This window comes from Rana temporaria, chromosome 1 (genome assembly GCF_905171775.1).
Source record: "Rana temporaria chromosome 1, aRanTem1.1, whole genome shotgun sequence".
In the NCBI taxonomy this organism is placed as follows: Eukaryota; Metazoa; Chordata; class Amphibia; order Anura; family Ranidae; genus Rana; species Rana temporaria.
Window position 1 is genome coordinate 280,951,753 of NC_053489.1, and position 19,850 is coordinate 280,971,602.

General features: G+C 44.5%; 1 protein-coding gene across 5 annotated transcripts in view; it reads left to right on the forward strand.

Moving 5' to 3' along the window:
* The window catches only part of NMRK1 (nicotinamide riboside kinase 1), a 60,668-nt gene extending 41,344 nt beyond the window's left edge, over nucleotides 1-19,324 (forward strand). For all 5 annotated transcript variants that reach the window (XM_040356113.1, XM_040356147.1, XM_040356121.1 and 2 more), the window contains 4 exons: nucleotides 1,494-1,565; nucleotides 3,586-3,692; nucleotides 6,077-6,145; nucleotides 19,258-19,324. In XM_040356113.1, coding sequence (XP_040212047.1) covers nucleotides 1,494-1,565; nucleotides 3,586-3,692; nucleotides 6,077-6,145; nucleotides 19,258-19,277 — 268 coding nt within the window. In that variant the 3' untranslated portion in view covers nucleotides 19,278-19,324. The remainder of the gene's footprint in view (nucleotides 1-1,493; nucleotides 1,566-3,585; nucleotides 3,693-6,076; nucleotides 6,146-19,257) is intronic.
* The last annotated feature ends 526 nt before the right edge of the window (nucleotides 19,325-19,850 follow it).

The following is a 19,850-nucleotide window of genomic DNA, read 5'->3' on the forward strand; positions in this document are numbered from 1 at the left end:
AATAAAAGATATTGTGTGTTTTTTTCAAAATTGTCGCTCTTCTTTTGTTTATAGCGCAAAAAATAAAAACCGCAGAGGTGATCAAATACCACCAAAAGAAAGCTCTATTTGTGGGAAGAAAAGGGTGTCAATTTTGTTTGGGAGCCACGTCGCACGACCGCGCAATTGTCATTCAAAGTGCGAAAGCGATGAAAACTAAAAATTGGCCTGGGCAGGAAGGGGGTGAAAATGCCCTGTATGGAAGTGGTTTTATGATGCCTTATAGATTTTTTTTTATTACTTGAAGAGTATCTAAAACCAAGAGCAAAGTATATTATTGCAGCTTACCTGTCTTTAGATGTGGTGGCTGCATACATTTTTTTTTCCATTAACTTGGTAAACTTGTCATTAACACACTTCCTGTCCTCGGGTGACTCCCATACTTTGCAGCATTGTCAGCCTGAGAAAGGGGGTGTGTTGGGACTACAGCAACACCTCCCTCTCATCTCCATAACAGAGGGAGGTGTCTTGTGGTTCACAAATATAGTAGGTAACAGAGCTAACTGATACCTTCCTGCGCTTTCTACCTCTGGGCTGTTATCAGCTCACATGATTTCTGGTATATTTTTTTAATAGACCAAAATGGGACGAGAGATACAATTAGTGTTAAAGTTTAAATACATTTTAACTTTATTTGACTAAATTATTTGGTTATAGGTAGTGCTGTCAAACGATTAAAATTTTTAATCGCGATTAATCGCATTAATGTCATAGTTAACTCACGATTAATCTATCTAATTTATGACGAATTTCCCCACAAATATCGCACAATTCTGCAAGTGATTATAATTTATTATCGCTGTTTTCTAGCTGATCTAAAACCATTTTTGACATAAAGGGACACTTTTGGACAATCTACAGTTTTTCAGGCAGAAAGAATAGTTTTTATTTTATAAAAGTACATGTAGGACACTGGGAAGACCACTAGGGACAAGGGGGGTGTGTATTTTTTACATACAGTACTGTAATCTATAAGATTACAGTATACTGTGTGTATTGTGTTTGTTTACTTTTTTGAATTTGGCGCCGTTCTCCGCTCCCGTGCGTCGTAACGTCGCAGGGAACGGAGATCGGCGGCACACAGGCACTGTGAATCGAGCGAGGAGGACCCGCCAAGCGAGGAGGACCCGCCAAGCGAGGAGGACCCGCCAAGCGAGGAGGACCCGCTCGATCACACAGCGGGGTGGCATCGCTGGATCCAGGGACAAGGTGAGTAACTTGCCTGTGAATCCAGCGAGAAGGTAAGCCGCGCCGCGCCGCTGCACACTCTGCACGTCCACCCCAGTTAATCGCGCGATAAAAATATTGACGGCGTTAACATGGGTTTGCGTTAACGCCGTTAATATCGCGTTTAACGCACAGCCCTAGTTATAGGATAGATTTAGCATTTTTAGAAATGGGTACATCATTTCTTTGTTGATTATGTATGTACAATAATGCAGTGCATCTTACAGGCCATTGGACAATGTATTTGATAGAAGATATTTTCTAACTGTTCCCTTTGAAGAATGCAAAAGGCGAAGGAGGTATGTGGAATATAAGTAGTTACATATAATTATGTTTCTGACAAAGTTTACATTAAATTAGTTGTACAAAGAAGAACGTGCTGCTCTATGCTAAATACCTGGCTAGAGTTTAAGGGCCGATTCACACCAGATGTAGTGGGATCACGATAGGCGGGTAATCTAGCACTGTCCCACCACATAACAAGGCAACAGTTTGTTAAAGAAAAAATGGAAACTTCTAGGGGACTGGGTGTAAAGCAGTTTTACTCACCTGGTCCTCCACTCCCACAGGCTTCTTTGTGCTGCAAGAGCAGTCTCTGCAGCCAGTTCTTAACTATGCTTTGGCAATCAAATGCCCCTAGCATTGACAAGACAGCCATGAAGATGCCGAGGAACAGTCTACTGCCAGGGCACAGGAGAGCAACTTTTGTTCTTTTAAACAATACAGTAATGTGCAGCAAACACAGATTAATTTGCATTTAAAAAACAGATGGTATAACTTCAAATTAGCCAAATATAATGAAAAACAAAAAAGCTCCCAAGAAAAAAAGGCAGAAATAGGGTTGATTGCTCAAAGAGCTAGCAATCGTAAATAAAGTGCATTTTTTCTACAGACCCTACCTAATCTCTCCCTATGCAATATGTCAACTTTCCATACTGCTTCCAAATCACTGACACTATGGCTGCTCTGTTCCCCCTTTTCCAGTGAGGGGGGCTGGCTTATCAAAAGGTCCCCTTATTTGCCCTTCTAAACTTGATGGCCATAGTTCAAATATCATGCAGTGCATTATGGTTTTAAGAAAAAATCTCCTGGGTGGATCTGTACAAAAATTCTCAGGGGTTGCGAATTTGAGACTCATGCTAGTGGAGAGCCCAAAACGCATCGTAATATAACTGCTGGAATCACTACAAGATAAAAGAAGCCAGTAGGTGACAGCCTACCCGACCCCATTACTGCTGGATGGATGAACATTTTATTTGCACTACAATATAAGGATATAAAGAATACAGAGATGCACTGCTTTAGAAAATATATTGTTGTACAAGATTTTGTAGATAATGGTGATAAAACGACAACTCCACACTGTCAAAATCACAAATTGAAGAGCAGCCGGATCGATTTACCGATCTGGCCACTGTCACCTAGCCAGCCACTGCATTTCAGGCTGGCTAGGTGACAGTGTGGTGCGTGATACAGTGCACCACACCTCCTTCCTTTTTTCTAAACAAGCTTTACACTTCATGCACTGCATTGTTTGGTGGCGCGATGCCTGACATTGAAGTGCATTTGGGCTGATGTGCTGTGATGAAATGCAGCATGTCTGCATTTTATAGCAGCACATTGCAGTGTGAATGGGATACATAGGAAACATTGTGTTTCCTGTGTATCCCTGCGGTGACAGATTTTTTACACTACGGTAAAATGGCTGTTACTGTACATGTGAATTGGTCCTAAATCTTAAAGATACACTGGGGGTTGTTTACTAAAACTGGACAGTGCAAAATCTGGTGCAACGCTGCATAGAAACCAATAAACTTCCAGGTTTTATTGCCAATGCTTAATTGGACAAGTTGAAGTTAGAAGTTGATTGGCTACCATGCACAGCTTCTCCAGATTCTGAGTGCACTAGTTTTAGTAAATCTTCCCCACTGTCACCTTGCTCATGCAGGACAAAGTGACAGTGTCCCTGCAAAGGGACCCCCCAACCCCTTTATACTGACCTCGACTTGGGGTAGCAGTAATGTCACTTCCTTTGTCATTTTCACAGTGCTCGAGTCTAGAGATTGGTTGCTAGGACTGAGCACCCTCACTGAGTAGCAGGTCATAACTCTCAGAGGGCATTTGCAAGTGACTGTCACTTTGCCCTATATGGTCACGATAGCAGTGTCTTTTAAAGGTGGTTGATAAAAATGGGCAAGTGTTGGAGGTCTTTGTTTATGTTCTAACTGGCAAATGTTTGTTTGTTTTACCAATTTATTACATTTTTGCCATCACTTTTCTCTTCTGTAAAAAATAACACACAAACTGTTCCTTACACAGTTCACGGGTTTATCAGCCTCCAGATCCTCCAGGATATTTTGATGGTTATGTGTGGCCTATGTACTTGAAGCACAAGAAAGAAATGGACAAAGTTCAAAAGGACATAGGTACATAGTAGCTGTTTTAAAAGAACATTTGTACAAAATCAACCCCCCATGTATAAAATATATTTTTTAAAGTGCATGCGATGACAATTTATTTTTTATTTGTGTTGTGTATAGTGTGTGTAAAATGTCCTAGGGAGATGCACCCTCTCTATTTGTCATAGCAACCAGGACCTGGACTGTTACCAGAACCAAGTGAGGGAAAATCAAAACAATAGAATAGATAGAAAGCCTGAGGGTATATTCCAGTCTTTGGGGAGATTTCTTTATACTTGCTGCTGTATATAGTGTAGGGAAAAAATCCTCAAACTGGTTTTAGCCACTCTGTAATCTAATTCCGCGTACACATGATCGGAAATTCCGACAACAAATATTCGATGTGAGCCTTTTGTTGGAAATTCCGACCGTGTGTAGGCTCCATCGGACATTTGCTGTCGTAATTTCTGACAAGAAAAATTTGAGAGCAAAAGTTCTTGTCGGAAATTCCGATTGTCTGTACGCACAAAAATCCTACGCATGCTCGAAATCATTGAACTTCGTTTTTCTTGGCTCGTCGTAGTATTGTACGTCACCGCATTCTTGACGTTCGGAATTTCCGACAACATTTGTGTGACCGTGTGTATGCAAGACAAGTTTGAGGCAAAATTTCAGTCGGGGAAAAAAATCCATGGTTTTATTGTCATAATTTTCGATCGTGTGGGATCATGAGGCTCCATGCACACTGAACGTTAAAATAACATTATAAAAACAGCAGTAGCTTTACAGTGAGTCTTTCAAAGTTTTTGCAATAACGTTCATTAGCATTTTTCCACGTTAGCATTTTTTTTTTCAATGGATCAAAAACGTTAAGCGCTGGTGAGTCACATTTGTCGACGTTTATCAGCGTTTAATGTTTTTAGTCGCTTTTTGTGGTCAGAAAAACAGCTCCTGAACGCGATTTTAGGACGTTAAGACAACAGCCCATAAACTCAACTGTCGATAAATGTCAAAAAACTTCCATGTGTACATGGAAACATAGGATAACATAAAGGGGAGTTTATGGGCTGTTAAAAAAAAAACGCCCAAACTCGCAAAAACTACAGTTTATGAGTTCCAGTGTGCATGGAACCTTAAAGTTCCTTAAAGTGGTTGTAAAGCTTCGTGTTGCACTCTCGGCCCCCCCAGCGCCCCGTTTTACTTACCTGAGCCTCAAAACTCCGTGGGCGCAATCCCGCAATGCTTTCCCCCAGCTTCAGGCGGCTTTTCATTGGAGATTGATAGCAGCGCAGCCATTGACTCCTGCTGCTATCAATTAAATCAATGACGTGGCACGCCGGGGTCGGGGCCGAGTGATACACTTGGCAGCTATGGCCACCACTGTATCACACGGGAGCGCACCAGTAAGCTAACCTCCTTGGAAAAGCACTTCCCAGAAGGGGGTTAGCTCTTGCGGGGTGGAGCCGAGACAGCCACCGAGGGACCCCAGAAGACGTGGATCGGGGCCACTCTGTGCAAAACGAACTGCACAGTGGAGGTAAGTATGATATTAACCCTTACAACCCCTTTAAGCTAAATAAAAAAAGTTTTGGCTTTATATACAGTTTAAATCTTTTGTTTCCTTTGTGCTAGAATACTTCCTTCCTTTTGCAGAGACCTTTGGACTGTGTAGTTCACTTCCAGAATCGCTTGACTTTATTTTGAGAGCAATAGCTCCATCTATTCAGAGAGGCATGAAATGCTATGTAAATTCAATTTTTTAATAACTCTGCAGCACAAAAAAAAAACAACATTGATAATAAACCGTAACACACTACTGAATCTGAGTTTCACTTTCTCACTTTTCACATATTTTGAGTCTTAGGCCTCGTACACACGACTGAACATGTCTGCTGAAACTGGTCCGCGGACCAGTTTCAGCGGACTTGTTCGGTCGTGTGTACGGCCTATCGGACAGTTTTCCAGCGGACATTTGTCCAGCCGACCATTTTCCAGCGGACAAAAATTTCTTAGCATGCTAAGAAACATGTCCGCTGGAAGCCTGTCCGTCGGACATGTTCGGTCGTCTTTACGACTCACCGGACATGTCCGCTCGGCCGAAAGCCCTTGCATGCGTCGAAGTGATTCGACGCATGCGTGGAAGCATTGACCTTCCAGGGTCGCGCACGTCGCCGCGTCATTGTCGCGGCGACGACGCGGCCATGTCACCGCGTATCCTGTCCACGCGGATTTCTGTTTGATGGTGGGTACAACCATCAGACAGAAATCTCCGAGCGGACATGTCCGATGAAAACGGTCCGGCGGACCGTTTTCATCGGACTGTCCGCTCGTCTGTACAGGGCCTTAGAAAAAATGTGTCAGCTTTAGCAGCATCATTTATTCTGCTATTTTATTGTATTTTTCTGTATTAGTTTTTATAGATGGTACCAAGCCTCAAGAAGAGATTCTATGTTTTGTTTATAATGATATAAAACAAGCTGGTGAGTCAATATTGTTAACGTCCTCTTTTTAACTTTTTTGTGTTTGGTGCTTATTTCGCGATAATTCAGTCACGACATATATTAATTTATTTATATATATATATATATATATATAGTGTGTGTGTGTGTGTATGTGTATGTAAGTTGGGAAAAAATTAAACCCATACTTCTCTTTTAAACAGAACAAATAGAAAGGGCGAATCTCTCTAACGGGGGCAGAAGTAGCAATACAAACCTAACAGGTGTACTAATCCCTTTCCACTCTATCCAAAACTAAAAAAATGCCTTTATTTATACTTTAATATCAATCTATTTAAGAAAAAAGGTAAGGCATTGTTTACTAGAGTTCAGTTGATGTATGGCTTCAATTTCTAGAAAAGATGCTACACCTGTTTGCATTTGTAAATGGTAGCAATACTCAAGTTTTTAGGTTTGATTTTATATGATTTGTACATAGAATAGGCTCATAACTGACACACATTCTAGAATAGACTAGGCTCATAGCTGACACACATTCTAGAATAGACTAGGCTCATAGCTGACATACATTCTAGAATAGACCAGGCTCATAGCTGACACACATTCTAGAATAGAATAGGCTCATAACTGACACACATTCTAGAATAGAATAGGCTCATAGCTGACACACAGTCTAGAATAGAATAGGCTCATAGCTGACACACAGTCTAGAATAGAATAGGCTCATAGCTGACACACATTCTAGAATAGAATAGGCTCATAGCTGACACACAGTCTAGAATAGAATAGGCTCATAGCTGACACACAGTCTAGAATAGAATAGGCTCATAGCTGACACACAGTCTAGAATAGAATAGGCTCATAGCTGAGCCTCATAGCTGACACACAGTCCTGGGCGAGTCCTGGGCGAGAGCCCGTAGCTATACGTCCGCTCTTCGAGCGGCCACTAGGGGGCGCGTGCGCGCGCCCCCCGCTCGCCCCCGACTCCCGTGCGTGTGCCCGGCGGGCGCGATCGCCGCCGGGCACACGCGATCGCTCGTTACAGAGCGGGGACCGGGAGCTGTGTGTGTAAACACACAGCTCCCGGTCCTGTCAGCGGGGGAAATGCTGATTTTCTGTTCATACAATGTATGAACAGAAGATCAGTGATTTCCCCTAGTGAGGCCACCCCCCCCCCCCCACAGTAAGAACACACCCAGGCATACTTAACCCCTTCCCCGCCCCCTAGTGTTAACCCCTTCACTGCCAGTGGCATTTTTATAGTAATCTAATGCATTTTTATAGCACTGATCGCTATAAAAATGCCAATGGTCCCAAAAATGTGTCAAAAGTGTCCAAAGTGTCCGCCATAATGTCGCAGTAACGAAAAAAAATCGCTGATCACCGCCATTACTAGTAAAAAAAATATATTAATAAAAATGCCATAAAAATACCCCCTATTTTGTAAACGCTATAACTTTTGCGCAAACCAATCAATAAACGCTTATTGCGATTTTTTTTACGAAAAATATGTAGAAGAATACGTATTGGCCTAAACTAAGGAAAAAAAAATTTTTTTATATATTTTTGGGGGATATTTATTACAGCAAAATGTAAAAAATATTATTTTTTTTCAAAATTGTCGCTCTATTTTTGTTTATGGCGCAAAAAATAAAAACCGCAGAGGTGATCAAATACCACCAAAAGAAAGCTCTATTTGTGGGAAAAAAAGGACGCCAATTTTGTTTGGGAGCCACGTCGCACGACCGCGCAATTGTCAGTTAAAGCGTCGCAGTCCCGAATCGCAAAAAGTGCTCTGGTCTTTGACCAGCAATATGGTCCGGGGGTTAAGTAGCTAGAATAGAATAGGCTCATAGCTGACACACAGTCTAGAATAGAATAGGCTCATAGCTGACACACAGTCTAGATCTGGCACTACTTTGCTTACAACTTTAGAAGGTTTGTCCTAGGTTGGTGAATGAGGAAGTTTGCAAATGAGTGCCAGTTCTACAGTGAATAGTATTAGGTGAAGGCAGTTGGCAAATAATGAAAAGGAATGTGTACGATATAAATCTGACAGTTGGTAGTGTTTTCAACAGTTTCCATACATATGACAAAACGTATACTGTATCAGAAACAGAATGGGGAAGATTTAATAAAACTGGTGCACACAGTCTGGTGCAGCTGTGCCTAGTTACCAGTCAGAATTTAACTTCAATTCAATTAAGCTTTATATAATAAAACCTAGAAGCTGATTACTATGCACAGCTGCACCAGAGTTTGTGTGCACAGGTTAAATCTCTCCTAATGTGTGCACGATACACAATTTACTCTAAATGTGGAATTGGTCACAAAAAAGGTGCTTATATAAAATTCAACTTGGAGCATTTGAGTTATTATATGCATAGAAACTTGAAAACGATGAAAACTTTAATGTCCCAGAACAGAATAATTGAACCAAAACTAAAAACAACCTTCAAACATTGTGCATAAAGACACTGATAGGGTTTATTTAAAGGGCACTAACAAAAAATATGAGAAGGTGTGCCAGGGTCTAATCGACATCTCTAGCATAGCAGAAAAGTGTGGGTTAACCATCTACTGTATTTAGGCACACTGGGTTTCTGTACTATCTTGTCAGGAGTTTAAAATTGCTGTCAGTGATGTTTGCATTGATGGAAAAGGTATGAGTTAGGAGAAGAATTTTTGGATCATTATTTATCAGTGACGGCTCCTATTACCAGTGAGCCAAGCATTCGGGGGGGCTTACATGTGCAGCTACTTGGAGCACTTTAGCAGATGGACCTGATGTGGGAAATAAGATTTGCTTCAAGAGGCTAATGCCCCGTACACACGATCGTAATTTCCAACTTAAAAAAGTCCATCGGAAATTCCGACCGTGTGTGTGCCCCATCTGTGTTTTTCCATCGGATATTCCCGAGGAATTCCATCGGAATTTAGATAGAGAACATGTTCTCTTTTTCTCCTATGGAATTTAATGTGAGTTTGGCCAGGCAAAAGCCTGATCGTGTGTACGGGGCATGAGAACGTCTAGGTCTTGAAACTGTTTTTGAAGGCTCTGGAGAAAATTGCATAGTTTGAAACCATCTCCAAAAGTCAAGGAAAGCAGATCTCTCTCTTCATTCTAAGAGAGCAAGTACCTTGCAAAAAGCCCCCAGTTGACCCATTTCTGAAGCCCCTTACAACTAGATCTTGAGGAAATTGAGGGTTATCCAGAATGGGTATGGTGGGAGAGTTTTGTTGACAGTTATGGCACCTAAATATCAAGTCCCAAATTCTGAGTGTAGTGATGGTCATAGGGGCTATGGTGAGGAACAAACTCCTGTAGAGCTGGTGTGTCCAAAGCACTGTTCCAGTTTTTAGCCTCAAGATCCACCCCAATGTTTTTACAATTTCCAGTAAGTCCAGTCTAGGATTTTATTGAGTAGTGGAGCTTTGTAGTATTTTGTAATATCTGGAAGGCCCATGCCCCCCAGAATTAGCTTAAGTGCTAGGTAGTATATGGTACAGATTTTGGGGCTTTTTTATGGGACCCAATTAAAGGGTTTGGTTTGATTTTGGAGTTCAAGGATCTGAGGAATCTTGTTGGCAATGATATTGAAACATTTTAAATATAAACAGAATGCAAGGTAATACATTAATTTTAGTAATTCCTATAGAGCCAGGCGAGGAGAATTAGAGGTTCTTCCATCTGCTCAAATTGTTTTCAAATTTGTTTAAAAAAATCCAGAAGTTATGCCTGAAATCTGAGTTAACAATCATTCTCGACAGGTGAATGGCAACTGGGTGCTCAGATGCAAGGCCTCAGAAAAGGAGAACCAGACGTTTTAAAGTGGTTGTTAACTAGGGGTGCCCAACCTTTTGAAGAGCTAGGGCTACTTAAAGTGGAGCTCCGGCCGAAATTACACTTTTTAAATAAAAATACCCCTATAATACACAAGCTTAATGTATTCTAGTAAAGTTAGTCTGTAAACTAAGGTCTGTTTTGTTAGGTTATTACAGCATTTTGAAACTTTATAAACTAGCATTAGACCGTGGCAATCTTAAGTGTGGGCATATGAAGCCAAACTGTATTACTTCCTGGATCTCAGCTTTGCATATCTCGCACATGCTCAGTGCTGCACAAGCAGTGTAATAGGTTTCAGGTCAGGTTTCCACAGCAAGGGCAGTGTCAGACGAAGTTGCCGCCCCTTATGCAAACCTCTCCTGAAATAACCCATTAAAATAGGGGGATAGGGATTGCCGATCACTGAAATTAAATGACATTAAAAGTTAATAAAAAAACAATGACATCGCCCACTAAAAGTTGATAAGCAGGCATGGGGGGGGGGGGGGTTTGCCGATCGAAAAAGTTGATAACCGGGGGAGAGGGGTTGCCGATCGCTGAAAGCAAATGAGGAGAAATGACAATCAACCGGCGATCGTCGAATATAAATTACACTGACATCGCACATTAAAAGTTAATAAGCGGGGGGGGCGATCGCGGGACAAAAAAAAAACATGGGGGGGGGCGCCATGTTGCCGCCGATCACGGGGGGCGCCGATCGCGCGGGGGGGCGATGATCGCGGGACGTAAAAAAAATGAGAAGCGGGGGGGGGTGTTGGTTGGCAGTACTGAGAGTGAGATCATGAGAAGTGGAGAAGATGTTTTTGGTTTTTTTTGCGGATCAGATTGGAGGTAGGCTGGTGAAAACTAACCCAAATCTGTTTACATCTGCCGCTGCATAGGGGTGAATGGAGGGTCCGATTGGGTCCTTTTGAAAAACAGACAGGCGAACCCGATCAGACTGATCTTGTGAACGGGGCCTAAGGCTGCTTTCACACTGAAGCGCTGTGGTGTGCACAGTGCACCTATTGCATTTCTGCAGGTTAGCTGCACTTTGCCATAGAATTCTAATATATATTGCAAGTGTAGTGCACTTTCTGAAAGCACACCAAACCAGACGTGCAGAACGAGAAAAAAAAATTTGATTCGTTATTTACATAATTCGTTTTTGGAAATTAGTTTTGTTTATTCGTATTCTAATCTATTAACATTTTCTGGATTTGAATAGTTTTCGAATTTGAAAAGTTTTCAAGTAGTTTTCGAAAGAAAAGTCTTCGAGTTCGAAAAGTTTTTGATCTGTTTTCCAATTTCCAAAGAGAATAAAATAGAAAAGAAGATGAAGGAATAGAAAAGAGAAAAAAAATGAATAGAAAATAATATAACAGAAAATAAAAGAATATATTATAATAGAGTAAAGCAGAACAAATTAGAAAATTAGAAAATAAAATAAAAGAACAGAATAGAAACTAATAGAATAGAATAAAAAACGAATGGAATAAAATAGAATATAACCATTACAGGAATGATCTCTATTCTCAATACTCACTGTTAGGGATGAGTTTCGTATGTTCGATCGTTCGTCGAATTACCAACATTTTGGGCCGTTCGCGCCAAATTCGAGTGGTGTGTCACGGCCCATAATTCACTGCGGCATCGCTGGCTGATGATTGGCCAAGCATGCACTATGACCCGCATGCTTGGCCAATCACAGCTTGCAAAAAACAAAGGGCCTGATTCTCAAAAGAGATACGCAGACTTAACTGCTGTTCAGCCTGCGTATCCCTGTGCCTAACTTTGGAAACGATTCTCAAAAGGCTTTTTCCAAAGTTAGGCAGAAAATCTGACATGTGTAAGACACTTACACGGTCAGATTTTAGGATGCAGTACCGCATCCGCCACTGGGGGCATTTCTCATTGAAATGCAGCTTTGCGTATGCAAATGAGGACTTAAGCAGATTTTCAAAGCATTTCAGCACTGTGATTTCTGCGTAAGTTCCGAATTTGCCTGCGCAAAACTAGGGCTGGTTTTATAATGTGGAAAGTTAGTCACACCTTGTAAAGGCCCATTCCAGCGACGGCATTTGGTATGCATTCCTGAGGGAGAACTCCACGGCAATTTTTAAATTCAAAACCGCCATGGGTTCCCCCCCAGGAGCATACCAGGCCCTTAGGTCTGGTATGGGTTGTAAGGAGACCCCCCTCCGCCGAAAATTCGACGTAGGGGGTCCCCCTACAATCCATACCAGACCCGTATCCAAAGCACGCTACCCGGCCGGCCAGGAATGGAGTGGGGACGAGCGAGCGTCCCCCCCCCTCCTGAGCCGTGCCAGGCCGCATGCCCTCAACATGGGGGGGTTGGGTGCTCTGGGGCAGGGGGGCGCACTGCGGGCCCCCCCACCCCAGAGCACCCTGTCCCCATGTCGATGAGGACAGGACCTCTTCCCGACAACCCTTGCCATTGGTTGTCGGGGTCTGCGGGCGGGGGCTTATCGGAATCTGGGAGTCCCCTTTAATAAGGGGGCCCCCAGATACCGGCCCCCCACCCTAAGTGAATGGATATGGGGTACATCGTACCCCTATCCATTCACCTGGAGGCAAAAAGTAAAAGTTAGTAAAAACACAACACAAGGCTTTTTAAAATAATTTATTATTCTGCTCCGGATGCCCCCCCTGTCTTCGTTATTAGCTCAATTACCAGGGGGGGCTTCTTCTTCCACTCTCCGGGGGTCTTCTCCGCTCTCCGGGGGGGGTTTCTTCTTCCGCTCTCCGGGGGGGGCTTCTCCGGACTCCGGGGGGCTTCTTCCATCTTCTCCCCTCTTCCGCTGTTGACTCGGCGAACCCCGGTTCTTCTGCAGCTCTCCGGTGCCTTCTTCTTCAGCGCTGGCTGCCTGCTATGTTTGTGTGTTAGCTCAATTAGTAACAGGCAGCCGGCGCGGTCTTCTGTGACGTCAGGGTCTTCTGTTCTTCTCCCCTCTTCCGATGTTGACTCGTCGCCTGTTGTCGCTGTAATGATGGAAGCGCGCCTTGCATCACATTTATATAGGCATCACCGTCCCATCATGCTCCGGCAGGTACCCACGTGGTGGGTGCACGTGGGTAGGCACCCACCACGTGGGTACCTACCGGAGCATGATGGGACGGTGATGCCTATATAAATGTGATGCAAGGCGCGCTTCCATCATTACAGCGACAACAGGCGACGAGTCAACATCGGAAGAGGGGAGAAGAACAGAAGACCCTGACGTCACAGAAGACCGCGCTGGCTGCCTGTTTGAAATCGAGCTAACACACAAACATAGCAGGCAGCCAGCGCTGAAGAAGAAGGCACCGGAGAGCTGCAGAAGAACCGGGGTTCGCCGAGTCAACAGCGGAAGAGGGGAGAAGATGGAAGAAGCCCCCCGGAGTCCGGAGAAGCCCCCCCCGGAGAGCGGAAGAAGAAACCCCCCCCGGAGAGCGGAGAAGACCCCCGGAGAGTGGAAGAAGAAGCCCCCCCTGGTAATTGAGCTAATAACGAAGACAGGGGGGGCATCCGGAGCAGAATAATAAATTATTTTAAAAAGCCTTGTGTTGTGTTTTTACTAACTTTTACTTTTTGCCTCCAGGTGAATGGATAGGGGTACGATGTACCCCATATCCATTCACTTAGGGTGGGGGGGCGGTATCTGGGGGCCCCCTTATTAAAGGGGACTCCCAGATTCCGATAAGCCCCCGCCCGCAGACCCCGACAACCAATGGCAAGGGTTGTCGGGAAGAGGTCCTGTCCTCATCGACATGGGGACAGGGTGCTCTGGGGTGGGGGGGCCCGCAGTGCGCCCCCCTGCCCCAGAGCACCCAACCCCCCCATGTTGAGGGCATGCGGCCTGGCACGGCTCAGGAGGGGGGGGGACGCTCGCTCGTCCCCACTCCCATTCCTGACCGGCCGGGTAGCGTGCTTTGGATACGGGTCTGGTATGGATTGTAGGGGGACCCCCTACGTCAATTTTTCGGCGTGGGGGGGTCTCCTTACAACCCATACCAGACCTAAGGGCCTGGTATGCTCCTGGGGGGGGAACCCATGCCGTTTTTTTCTTTGAAAATTGGCATGGAGTTCTCCCTCTCAGGAATGCATGCTGAGCGACGCTGTCATTTTTTTTTATAATTATTTGTTTTCCCGGCGCGTCTTTTTTTTTCACCCGTCGCAACTTTAGTGTCCCGTCGAAATTCTCAAAGCCGCCCGGCGTTAATTACGTTCGCGCGCTGCACGTCGGGAAAATTACGTCACACGCATGCGCAGTACGGCCGGCGCGGGAGCGCGCCTCATTTAAATTTTAAACGCCCCCAGGAGAGGAGGACCGCCTTACGACGGCGGCACTTAAGTTACACGGCCTGAAATTTCTACCTAAGTGCTTTGACGATCGGGAACTTAGGTAGAAATTTTAAGTCAGTGTAACTTAAAGCGGGGGTTCACCCTATCGACGAAAAAAAAAAATGTTTTTTTTCTTTTACCTTAAAATCAGGCATTGTAGCGTGAGCTACAGTATGCCTGTCCCGAATTTTTTACCCCCGTACTCACCTTGTAGTCGTACATCGAAGATACCGGGGAATGGGCGTGCCTATGGAGACAGAGGATGATTGACGGCCGGCTCTGGCGCGTCACGCTTCTCCGGAAATAGCCGAAATAGGCTTGGTCTTCACGACGCGTGCGCATAGCCTGTGCGCAGGCGCCGTGAAGAGCCGAGACCTACTCCGGCTGTCTTCGGGGAGAGTGACGTGCCAGGGCCGGCCGTCAATCATCCTCCCTCTCCATAGGCACGCCCATTCCCCGCGGGAGCCGAAATCTACGATGTCCGATTACAAGGTGAGTCCGGGGTTTAAAAAATCGGGACAGGCATACTGTAGCTCGCGCTACAATGCCTGTCTCGATGGTATAATGTGTCAGGGGGGGGGGGGTGAACTACCGCTTTAACTGCTGAAATTTAAGTTAGGCAGACTTTTTGAGAATTTGGCCCAAAGAGCCATAATTGGCCAAAGCCAGGGTGGCTTTGGTTAATTATGGCTCAGGGGGTTTAGTACACGCCCCACACTATATAATGCTGCCTGGAAGTCGGCCTTGTGTAGTGTGTTGGTGGTTTACAGAGAGAGGGAGAGTGTCATTTTTTGGAGTTAGATAGAGCAGGCAGGCTAGTCAGTTAGAGTTACAGTGTGTAGAGGATATACAGTGAGGAAAATAAGTATTTGAACACCCTGCTATTTTGTAAGTTCTCCCACTTGGAAATCATGGAGGGGTCTGAAATTGTCATCGTAGGTGCATGTCCACTGTGAGAGACATAATCAAAAAAAATATTCCAGAAATCACAATTTATGATTTTTTAACTATTTATTTGTATGATACAGCTGCAAATAAGTATTTGAACACCTGTCTATCAGCTAGAATTCTGAGCCTCAAAGACCTGTTAGTCTGCCTTTAAAATGTCCACCTCCACTCCATTTATTATCCTAAATTAGATGCACCTGTTTGAGGTCATTAGCTGCATAAAGACACCTGTCCACCCCATACAATCAGTAAGAATCCAACTACTAACATGGCCAAGACCAAAGAGCTGTCCAAAGACACTAGAGACAAAATTGTACACCTCCACAAGGCTGGAAAGGGCTCCGGGGAAATTGCCAAGCAGCTTGGTGAAAAAAGGTCCACTGTTGGAGCAATCATTAGAAAATGGAAGAAGCTAAACATGACTGTCAATCTCCCTCGGACTGGGGCTCCATGCAAAATCTCACCTCGTGGGGTCTCAATGATCCTAAGAAAGGTGAGAAATCAGCCCAGGACTACACGGGAGGAGCTGGTCAATGACCTGAAAAGAGCTGGGACCACCGTTTCCAAGGTTACTGTTGGTAATACACTAAGACGTCATGGTTTGAAATCATGCATGGCACGGAAGGTTCCCCTGCTTAAACCAGCACATGTCAAGGCCCGTCTTAAGTTTGCCAATGACCATTTGGATGATCCAGAGGAGTCATGGGAGAAAGTCATGTGGTCAGATGAGACCAAAATAGAACTTTTTGGTCATAATTCCACTAACCGTGTTTGGAGGAAGAAGAATGATGAGTACCATCCCAAGAACACCATCCCTACTGTGAAGCATGGGGGTGGTAGCATCATGCTTTGGGGGTGTTTTTCTGCACATGGGACAGGGCGACTGCACTGTATTAAGGAGAGGATGACCGGGGCCATGTATTGCGAGATTTTGGGCAACAACCTCCTTCCCTCAGTTAGAGCTTTGAAGATGGGTCGAGGCTGGGTCTTCCAACATGACAATGACCCGAAGCACACGGCCAGGATAACCAAGGAGTGGCTCTGTAAGAAGCATATCAAGGTTCTGGCGTGGCCTAGCCAGTCTCCAGACCTAAACCCAATAGAGAATCTTTGGAGGGAGCTCAAACTCCATGTTTCTCAGCGACAGCCCCGAAACCTGACTGATCTAGAGAAGATCTGTGTGGAGGAGTGGGCCAAAATCCCTCCTCCAGTGTGTGCAAACCTGGTGAAAAACTACAAGAAACGTTTGACCTCTGTAATTGCAAACAAAGGCTACTGTACCAAATATTAACATTGATTTTCTCAGGTGTTCAAATACTTATTTGCAGCTGTATCATACAAATAAATAGTTAAAAAAATCATACATTGTGATTTCTGGATTTTTTTTTTGATTATGTCTCTCACAGTGGACATGCACCTACGATAACAATTTCAGACCCCTCCATTATTTCCAAGTGGGAGAACTTGCAAAATAGCAGGGTGTTCAAATACTTATTTTCCTCACTGTATATGCATCCCAGGTGTTGTATATATATTTATACACTGTATTGAGTTTAGCTAAATCCGCTCTTCCTAATTTACTGACAGGCAGGCAGGTGGTTGTGCTAGCTGCAGTATTTTCACGTGGTGTACTGTCTGTGTCCTCTGTACAGTGTGCACCTAAAGCTAGGTCAATTGATTTGCTGGTGTTTCTCATATTAATTCCTAAAGGCAGTAGAGCTGCACGATTCTGGGAAAAATTAGAATCACGACTCTTTTGCTTAAAATGAAGATCACGATTCTTAAAAAAAATGCATGGTGCTTTTGTTAGCATGCATTTTTGTGATTTTTTTTTTATTTACACACACACATAATTTTATATATATATATATATATATATATATATATATATATATATATATATATCTATATATATATATATATATATATATATATATATATATATACATATACATATGTGTGTGTGTAAATAAAATAAAAAAAACAAAAATAAAAATGCATGCTAACAAAAACACCATGCATTTTGATGCAGCGGCATTAAAAAATAAAATTAAAAAAAGGCCCATGCACTTTGGTGCTATTGAGGGGTGGTAGGCAGTTCATTCTCAAATTAATAGGCTGTTCTGCAGCAAGGCACATACTCTGATGCAGGAAGGCTGGTCGGTAAGGAGGCTTGGTTTTTCCCTGGGCATTCCCCAGGTTTTGTTGTTATCTGCTTTAGCCTTCCAATGCCACTTACTGCGATTGCCAGCTATAGATGGGGGCGGTGGACACGTTTATGTTTCACCTGTGGTGCTTGTATTGGTCCAGCAGTGCACCAACACCGTTGCAGCCATTGTGCTATATGCTTGGTGTTTGGTGTGCTCCTGTACCTTTAAGGAGGGGTGGCTCCCCTTCAGTCCACCTGCCCCTATCTATCCATCAGAATGCATGTGCCTCCACTGTGGGGACGCTCATTGTTTAGTGTTAGGACCACAGATTACAGGGTGCCTTGGTGCGGCTCTGTGGCTCACGCATGCGTTTGCAAATGCGTGCGGACAAAACCCCTGTTTTTAACGCATACTGTTAAACAGGTTAATTGGTTGTTCTGTAGGGTGGTCGGTAAGGAGGCTTGGTTTTTCCCTTGGCATTCCTCAGGTGGGTATGGCTGACTGCCTGCTGCTGTCCCCCAGGTGGGTATGGCTGACTGCCTGCTGCTGTCCCCCAGGGGGGTATGGCTGACTGCCTGCTGCTGTCCCCCAGGGGGGTATGGCTGACTGCCTGCTGCTGTCCCCCAGGGGAGTATGGCTAACTGCCTGCTGCTGTCCCCCAGGGGGGTATGGCTAACTGCCTGCCGCTGTCCCCCAGGTGGGTATGGCTGGCTGGCTGCCACTGTCCCCCAGGTGGGTATGGCTGGCTGCCGCTGTCCCCCAGGTGGGTATGGCTGGCTGCCGCTGTCCCCCAGGTGGGTATGGCTGGCTGCCGCTGTCCCCCAGGTGGATATGGCTGGCTACCAATGTCCCCCAGGTGAGTATGGCTGACTGCCTGCTGCTGTCCCCCAGGTGGGTATGGCTGGCTGCTGCTGTCCCCCAGGTGCGTATGGCTGACTGCTGTCCCCTAGGCAGGTATGGCTGGCTGCCTGCTGTCCCCCAGGCGGGTATGGCTGGCTGCCTGCTGTCCCCCAGGCGGGTATGGCTGGCTGCCTGCTGTCCCCCAGGCAGGTATGGCTGGCTGCCTGCTGTCCCCCAGGCAGGTATGGCTGGCTGCCTGCTGCTGCTGTCCCTCAGGCAGGTATGGCTGGCTGCCTGCTGAAAGAGAGAGAGATATGGATGGTGTTTTTATTGTAAGATTTTCTGATCATGTGTATGGGCCTTTAGTCTTTAGGGTAGACCATCAAGCATACAGTATGTATGACGTTGAAAGTCCTGATAACAGACAGACAGACAAGCAACGAGAGTGTACTGTAAATCAGGGGAGATCTGGGCAGTGATGTCATTCTAAAGAACAAAAAGAATTACAACAATACTAAGCAAATCCATATTGCTACGGAGCTTTCAACATAGCATAAGAGGGTACGGTATACCGGAGGAGTGTCCTGGGTGTCCGCATTGTGTCTGAGTTCCATCTACATACAGCACGCAAGCCAAAGGCTGCTGTGCTTTTTGGCTTGCTTCTGGTAAGCGCCCAATTTATTTATAGTGGTGGGGCACTTCGGTTTCAAGCACTGTGGTGTCATCCTATTGGACGTTTGGACTTTTACAGCCTATGGTCCTTCTGTGACCTTTTTGCTTTTTATGATATATTGGCACCGATAGTTATCCTTGGAATTGCTATATATCATTAGTTATTTTCTCTTCCTTGTGGATTGCTTAAAATAACTCTTACTGGCGCAGCTCTTTCTTTATATACAGTATGTATACTGATTACTTTTCTGCACTTATTTGACTTTTCAATTGAAATACTGTATATTCACAGACATGTCATTGCTACTTTTGTTAAATAATGTATTTAATATTTATTGTATTTTTTTTGCAGCTCAGCAACTTGCATCTTAATAAAGAGATGGAAGATGCAAATTTGAACAACGGCACACAAAAGAAAACCTTTACTATATTACAGTGTTACCAGGTGTCAGTTGTACTCACAACAGAATATAACAATAGTACAAGACAATTGATTTACCAGTGTAATATTTTTGTATAATATTTAGGCCTCATGCTCTCAGGACGTTTTGCAAACTCACCTAGAAGCCTAGAAGGCAGCAGCGTTTCTGCAAAAAAAAAATAATAAATCCTGACGCTTGTAAATGTCTCAGTCTCCATTCACATGATGGCGTTGTGTTTTGCGGGCGGAAACGCCACAAATCGCAGGACGCCCTTGTGATCCATGCTATTTTGAATGGCACCAAATCGAGGCACGATTGTCGCCTGACTAATCATGGTAGAAACACACAAACAGAATTACAGGACGCCCAACGCCCAAAATAAGTGTGGGCATTTTTACCACAATTTGTCGGGTGACAGTCGTGGCAAAATCGCACTGTGATTTGGTGCCATTCAAAATAGCAGGGATCACAAGAGCATCCCGCGATTTGTGGCGCTTCCGCCCGCAAAACGGGACGCCATGGT